The following is an 8,318-nucleotide window of genomic DNA, read 5'->3' on the forward strand; positions in this document are numbered from 1 at the left end:
CATAATATATAAAAGTTTTAATATATAGAAGGAAAGATCACATCACCATTTTAGCAGGAATAATTAACCTCATTTCAAGTAGGTAAAACAAAAAACGAATCAATATGATTATCGATAATGACTGATATGAAACGCTTACATTTTCCATCCAAACCGCCTGGCCCTAGTAGTAAATATTGTGTCGTAGTGGCATTCTTTGAGTCTTTGAGCTTTAACTGTTGGAATCAGCTCTGTTTGTCTGTCAGCAAAACATCTTCTGAACCATTGGACAGATTTAAAAGAAATGTTCAAAAAAGTAATCACTGGATTCACAACAGATGAACCTTTGGAGTCGGTCCAATTTCATACGGCAGGCACAGCAAACCAGCGAGAAAAAGAAGAAGACTATAACTCAGTCATGTTTATACAGTAGATGTTGTGTTAAAAATGGCATGGCAGTAACAGAGAGTTATTCACTGCACATGCCCTGAGAGCATGAGGCTGCACATAATCTAGTTTTGTCCAAAACAACTTAACTTGTTGTTTCTCAACATAAGATTATTTTAGTGTAAAAGTCTGACATGAAAGCTGTCAGGTTATGTGTATTCCTTCAAAGAATGATAGGTCTTTAATTTGAAGTAAGCACACAATAAGGTGGGGACAGCCTAATGTCAGCAGGCAGAGGACTACAGACCACCATCCAAGGCAGGCAGGGTGGGGGTCTGAGTGTTTGTTACACACTGTGCCGAACACCAACTGGCTGCAGTTTATAGAAACAAGGTGCCGGCACTCGCTGTCCCGACAGAATTACTTTCCAGCTCCTTGTGCTTTCACACACTTAACTTTGTTATGTTATGGATTTTATTTTCATCGTGGCATTGCAGCTCTGTTTCTATGCCAGACACTCATCGGCCACTTTATTAGATACGCTGCTCAATTGCTTGTTAACACAAATCAGCCAAACCTATGGCAGCAACTCTGTGCCTTTAGGCATGTAGACGTGGTGAAGACGACTTGCTGAAGTTCAGAGTTGGGGAAGAAAGATGATTTAAATGACTTCATGTMGTGAAGTTGTCGGTGCCAGATGGGCTGACCAGAATATATCAAAACTTGCTGATCCACTGGGATTTATAACCATCTTTATGGTTTAAATAGAATGATCTGAAAAAGAGAACAACTTCAGTGAGTGGCATTTATGTGGACAACTGAATATGCAAGAACATAACCTGTTAATGTCAGAGGAGAAATGTCAGAGTAGCTTAAATAATGACTCACATCTAACCAACATCATTTCTAAACACGTCTTGAAGCAGGTGGGCTACAGCAGCAGAAGACCACTGGGTTTCACTCCTGCCACCTATAGGAAACTAAAACAATTCACACAGTCAAAAATGTACAATAGGAGAATGAAAACAAACTTTGCCTGGTCTGATGAGTCTGGATTCACTGGACTCTAAAGGTCCACACATCCACCAGATCTGAATACAATCAATCACCTTTGGAATGTGGTGGAGAGGGACATCCACGTGACTGTGCAACTGCCAAACCTGCAGCAACAACACAATGCTATCATGTTAATATGAGACACAATGTTTATAACTCCATCGTTTCTCATCATGAGACGATCTCAGTTTAAAACTGTAGCGTGAAAGGCGGCGGGTGACGTGCATTCCTTCAGGAAGCTTAAGACTTTGTACACAGATTTATTGTGCAGGTGCAACGATGATAAAACCCTGTACTGAGTTAAATAACTTTTCCAACACTTTTAAATTGTCTGATCATAGGGGAATTGATGCAAAATCTCTTTTTTAGGAGTGAAAATATCTCCAGGAAGCCATGATATCAAAACACTTCTTCAGCAGCAGTGAAAAACATTTGTCCGGGTCGTGATCAGACTGTGAAGGGGTTTGGGCCTCTCGGAGCTCTTCCTCTCACTGAGGTGCGTGATGCCCGTTGGGGTCATTAACCTCCACTGCTAAGCTCCTTGTTGTCATACTGAAAGGCAGCTGCTGATCCAGTGTAGTTGTTTTTTTTTTTTAGAGAAAGCCTTGTAGCCGTGTGTGTACGTGCCTCACATGGCGTTTGTGTGAAATTGCGCATGCATGTGTGGCTTCTGTGTGTGTTTGTGTCGGATCAGGGGAGACAATTGGCGGCGTTCCTCCTGTCCTCCACCCCAGAGCTTTGCACGGGGAGTCTAACGAACATGTGGATTCAGATGGGACTCGACACTGCTCCCCATCCTCTGCAGCTTTTTAATTTGCCATGGCATGATCATTTACCATGCAGCAAGCTCAGGTACCAAAAGCACACAGTATGACTCGGCTTATTTGGACGGTTCTGTTGAGAACTGAACTAATCAGAAGTAGTGGACAGGTGGTGAAAGCTCTTCTACAGGTTTTGTCTCCGAGCCAATGTAGATTATGAGATAAATAGATTATGAGTAACTAATTATTTCACAGAGATTTTATATGATAAACCGACATCAATTTAATTGTGTAGWTGGAGAATAGGTGTCTTCAGGGAGTAATTTTTACTCAAATCTCAAATACAGCAAAAGTACATTCGTAGCGCCACGGCCTGCGCTCATTCTGACTTGTTTTGTCAGCACAGCTCACAAATAAAACCCGTCTTTAAAACTTTTTTGCAAACACAAGTGTGCGGCGTGCATTTTTTTGTTCATCGCCTTTGCCTTTAATATACCAAAGTAAAATGAGTCCACCTGTGTATAATTTAATCTCCGGAAACATACAGATTTTCTGTGAAGGCCTCAAGACTGTTTATTACAGCGCATCATCATCACGAAGCCCAAGGAACCCACCAGGGAGGTCAGGGATAATGTTATTGAAAAGTACAAAACGCAAAATCCCAAGCTTTGATCATCTCACCCAGCTCTGTTTAAAAACGGCACAACTGCAAACCTACAGAGACACAACTCCACCTAAACTGACCAACCAGACGTTGAGAGCGTTAATCTGAATGCTGCAGCTCATGGGGGTAATCTGTCCACAACAAAACAATTAGTCATGTTCTCCACAAACCAGATAGACACTTTGTTAATGCAGGAACAGAGAGGATTCACACCCACATGGACCAATTATATCAACCTCTTAAAGCAAACAAACAAACAAACAAACAAAAACGCTTTTTGAAGTGTTTGCTTTTGCTAAAAATGGATAATCAAAAAGATTATCATTTATCGAAGTCTCTGAATTTATTTTGAAGTATATGCAGCAGTAAACGTCACCTCTTACAGTAATGTTTGTGCAGTTGGAGATCAATTAGAAATTTACAGTCTCTGCTTTTCACACATCTACTGTAGCATCTGATATCAGGTCTCAGAAAGAACGCCAGGACTTCCTAACGGGTCTGAAACTTCAGCTGGGACAGCTGTGTTTTACTGGCTGCTAAACGGATGATTTTTAGGTGCCGGTTTCAGATCAGCTGCTGCCGTCATGAGGAAGCACGAGCACGGCGTTTTGTTGGTGAGTGAGTGTTAGCTGAAGGCTGGATACAAACGGGACTCGCATGTGAACTTTATGTGGGTCAGTGGGGTGCCAGGTCGGGTTTGAGGTCAGGTGGCGGCATCAGAGATTCTTCAATCAAAAACACAGAAACCAGGTGAAAAACGCAGTTGATTTTTTCCTGTTTTTAGTGTTGGTGGTTATATTTGGCAGGGATTTCCAAGTGATGAAATCAATAAATATTAGGGTCTGACCTCTCTCTTCTGCAGGTTCTGTTGGTGAGCAGCAGTCGACATCCGGACCAATGGATCGTTCCTGGAGGYGGGATGGAGCCTGATGAAGAGCCTTGTGGAGCCGCTGTTAGGGAGGTGTACGAAGAGGTGAGACCACATGACCAAAGCTTCACCTTCGGTGTTTGGAGATATTTAAAGGGATCCCCGATTAGTTGTAACATTAGACTTTATTTGATAAACATATATTTTAACTGTAAAATAAAGACTGTAAAAATACTGTAGGCTGTTTAGTTTTTATAATTTTTATACTAAAAGTTTTAAAATATATTACACGGACGGGGCCATTTTATTTACACGCAAAGCATTCTGGGTAAAAGATGACATGGACAGGTCATCGGTGTGAGCGAGCTATATCCACCCTGAAGGTTAAACTTGGACAATATCTGACGATCGGCTCTTTTAAATGAAACCAGAGAGCGTTGACAGAGAGGAGAAGGTAGAAATGACTCAGTCTGTAACTGAAAATATAGATGGAGGACAACAGAGCTGCTTCATGGAAGAAGAACTTCAGCTTAGCCTGTTAGCTTTAGCATTAGCCCAGACACTATCACCATATATATGTATTAGCTCAGCGCTACACATTCTCCTCTCGTCACTGAGGTCCTCCATCCACATGACAGAGAGGGGAACGCAGAAATGACTCAGCCTGCAACTGAAAATATGGATGGAGGACCTCAGTTAATTAGCTTGTTTGTTGCGTTAGCACTGAGCTYGTACATCTAAGGTAGCGTCGGCGCTAGCGCAAAGGCTAACAGGCTAAGCTGAGGTTCTTCTTCCATGAAGCAGCTCTGTTGTCCTCCATCCATATTTTCAGTTACAGGCTGAGTCATTTCTACCTTCTCCTCTCTGTCAACGCTCTCTGGTTTCATTTAAAAGAGTCGATCATCAGATATTGTCTAAGATTAACCTTCAGGGTGGATATAGCTCGCTCACACRGAGGACCTATCCACATCATCGTTTACCCAGAATGCTTTGCGTGTAAATGGCTCCGTCCATGTTAAAATATATTTTTAAAATTCACAAAACTAAACAGCRTACAGTATTTTTACAGTCTTTATTTTACAGTTAAAATAAATGTTTATCAAATAAAGTCTAATGTTACAACTAATCGGGGATCCCTTTAACTTCCAATCTGAACCTTTGTAGAAATTAAAATGGGTCAAACTTAAATGGTGTAACACTGGATATTACGTTTATTTCCTAACTCGAACTTCTATTCTGTTTCTCTTTGACTTTATAAGAGACTTAAATCTTTTTCTTCCAAACAGTGAGACAGGGTGGACYTATGTTTTTTATGATGGGTCGTGCTTTTTTTCTCTGGTGTTCTCGCTGCGTATGYGGGGCTTGTTAAAAATCTTGGTTGTGGAAGGCGACAACATTGAAGACTAATGCTGATTTTTAGGGGGAAAAAAGCTTATTTGATTAAAAACTGAACTCAAGTTGTGCAACGATAACCAGAAAAAATGAAGAAGCTTCAGCTTTTATTGAGAACATCTGTGACACAATGAAAAGATTTAGGAACAACAAACAAAAGCAGACAGGATTAAGTCGTTTTATGCTCGCAAAAGTCTTAAAGACAGACTGGAATATGTTTCTTGAAGAAACCAGGCAGAGAGAAACGAAGTACTTCAGTTATTAAAAAAATCTACAAACCACTGGTATGATGCTTCTACATTCTAGTCAGAATTGCACTGCTCAGCCCACATTATGAAAACAATTAAAAGCCTGGACTGACTTCCTCTCAGCTGTGTGATTACTACTCCTGTTAGGCAGTAAGAAATATGTTGCTGTGTTGCATAAACGGCGGAGTAATGGGTTGTGTGGTTGAGCACAGCGGATTGCTGGTTGTTGGCCAAGAAGTTTGACGGCACAGGGAGCTGTGAGCTTCTGCTGGGTGTTGTGTGATGTGCTGACAGCCTTGAAAAATGACTGTGACATTTAGGGGAAGGTTTCCAGTTACTGACATCCTGCGTCTCACTGACCCCACATCTATCTGGATAGGATGAGTATTTTTGAAGTTGCTGAAACCTTTCATGAGCTTGTTGTCGATATGAGGCTTTTCTTAAAATCAACAATTGTCAAATACAGTGCCTGGTCAAAAAATAAAAAATAAAAAAAAGTTGCCACCTGGATTTAACTAAACAAATCAGTACGAGCCAAAAAAAAGAGGTCAGCTGACTACCTGAATATACTGAATGACCAGGTTATTCCATCAATGGATTGTTTCTTCTCTGATGGCATGGGTATATTCCAAGTTGACAATGCCAGGATTCATGGGGCTCTTATTGTGAAAGAGTGGTTCAGGGAGCATGAGGCATCATTTTCACATGGATTGGCTCCACAGAGTCTATTGAAGATCTTTGGGATGTGCTGGAGAAGGTCAGACTCTACCATCATCAATGTAAGATCTTAGTGAAAAATTAATGCGACACTGGATGGAAATAAATCTTGTGACGTTGCAGAAGCTTATCGAAACAATGCCGTAGGGAATGTGTGCTGTAATCAAAGCTAAAGCCGGTCCAACGAAATATTAGGGTGTGTGACCTATTTTTTTTGGTGACGACTTTTTTTTTTGTCCAGGCAGTGTATTTTCGACAAAGCTCTGAAATATGACAGCTTCATTKATTTTAGCTGCATTTATTTCAAACAAAGAAAGCTGAAGCTGTTTGTTTTAAAGCACAGTTGTAAATTTATTAATGCTTCACAGCAAAGTTAGTTGCCCCCCACAGTACGACAAACTGTGCAGCAGAGACAAATGTATCTGTACTTGTGTTAAGCCCCCCCGTCTCATCATTCAGACTATGTTTAGGCCCATCTGATCATCTCTACTCTCCATGGGCACGTGGCAACACTGAACCAACTCTGATCTACTGTCTTAAATGTGAAAAAAGTTACATCAGAAACACGTCATTCACATCAAAAGGAAGACAGACTGTTTTTCATATGACTATAAAGAAATCATTATTTAAAGTTCAAACATTTCAGATAATATTAATGTACAAATCGATTATTTTCTGCTTTTTTAATTTATATATTCAGGCTGGTGTGAAGGGAAAGCTTGGCAGACTGCTTGGGATATTTGAGGTAAGTTTGTCAAATCATCTAAAAAAATTACAGTGAGGCTGGATGAAAGCCTGTTTCATCAAGTAAATGAGCCATAAGAGCTCTGTTTTGTTTTGTGGAGTGCATTTAGAAGAAAGGACAGTGTTTTGCGTGCACAGCATAAAGCCTGCAACTTGATGTGTGCAGTTTGTTTAAGAGAAATAAATCTCCTGTCTTTCTGTATTTTTGCAGCACAATCAAGACAGAAAACACAGAACTTATGTTTTTACTCTGATTGTGACGGAGACTTTGGAAGACTGGGAGGACTCTGTTAATATTGGTATGATTCYTTCTTTCTAACTTCACGTTTTTGTTGTCATTTTGTTATGAAGGCAGAATGAGCTTTGTGTAACAAATGTAACTGAGTATACTGAAGTAAATAGGCRTGAAAACAAACCAAATGTTTGATCCTCTGTGGTACATTCAAGAAAAAAGAGGCCAAAGTAATATTATTGCTAAATGATTGTCTAGATATTTGTCCTTTTTTAATGCATATTTCTTCATGTTTGAAATGTTCTGTTCTTTTCTTAGTTTGCTCTTAGTTCGATAAGTTCGGCGATGCAGTCGGTTCTAAATTGGTTTCAAATTTAGATAAGTTGATTCAAACGGTCACTTAAAAACACTGCTCAGTTAATACAGAAAACCAGTCAYCACAAAAAGCTTCAGACAGTTTATTGCTTTTGTATATTCAGGATATTTAAATCCTAAAATACAGACATTACATTGTTTTCATAGAAACTCCCCCTTTGTTTAGATCATTTGGTCTGTATCGTCCCATAACACTRGGTGCTCAGGTTTTTGTTTAGTACACCGTATAATCAGGATCCCTCAACTGACTGCATCAGCTAAAATTAAAGGATCTTTCTGTTGTTCTTCTCTAGTACACAAAAGTTTCTGTTTACATTCAGTTGCTTCCTGAAACCATGTTGTGTTGGATAAATCCTAACTTATAAAGCTCCTTTTTCTAAAAGAAAAACCTGAATGCGTGCAGTCACTTTTTGTCTTCTTCGAACAATAACAAACTAAGAAATAAGAAGCAAAGGTAAAGTAACTGCAAACAAAGATTTCTAACCGATGTGTAAAATGTGGTTTTTATCCCCGTCGCTCACAGAAATAGACTTCAGCCAGTTCACGTGGGGAGCTGCTGGTGGTGGGGGGGTCACTGTTTAACGTGTCCAGTTGTTTTCCAGTTATCACTCACCGTCCCTCCCTCTGACGCTCGCACAAAGGCTGTAGCTGAGCAGAAAGGGTTTGATGCTGCCGCGTCGTTTTACTCTCCCTCACGTTGAACTTTAATATTAGTGGGTGATTCAGTGACTGTAACAGATCCTCTGTCGGAATTAGAGGGATGGATTTGGGTAAACTTTAAGCTGATGGTTAAAGGATAAATCATTTTTAATAGAAGATACAGTGGTTTGCAAAAGTATTCATACCCCTTGAACTTTTCCATATTTTGTCACATTACAACCACAAACATAAATAT

The 8,318-nt window shown here is 40.0% G+C and overlaps 1 protein-coding gene across 1 annotated transcript in view; it reads left to right on the top strand.

Moving 5' to 3' along the window:
* Positions 1-8,318, top strand: part of nudt4a (nudix (nucleoside diphosphate linked moiety X)-type motif 4a) — a 12,308-nt gene that overhangs the window by 2,571 nt on the left and 1,419 nt on the right. The window contains exons 2-4 of the mRNA XM_014005495.1: positions 3,710-3,820; positions 6,773-6,817; positions 7,028-7,115. Of these exons, the coding sequence (XP_013860949.1) occupies positions 3,710-3,820; positions 6,773-6,817; positions 7,028-7,115 (244 nt within the window). The remainder of the gene's footprint in view (positions 1-3,709; positions 3,821-6,772; positions 6,818-7,027; positions 7,116-8,318) is intronic.

The sequence above is a fragment of the Austrofundulus limnaeus genome, unplaced genomic scaffold, assembly GCF_001266775.1.
Source record: "Austrofundulus limnaeus strain Quisiro unplaced genomic scaffold, Austrofundulus_limnaeus-1.0 Scaffold31, whole genome shotgun sequence".
Taxonomy (NCBI): Eukaryota; Metazoa; Chordata; class Actinopteri; order Cyprinodontiformes; family Rivulidae; genus Austrofundulus; species Austrofundulus limnaeus.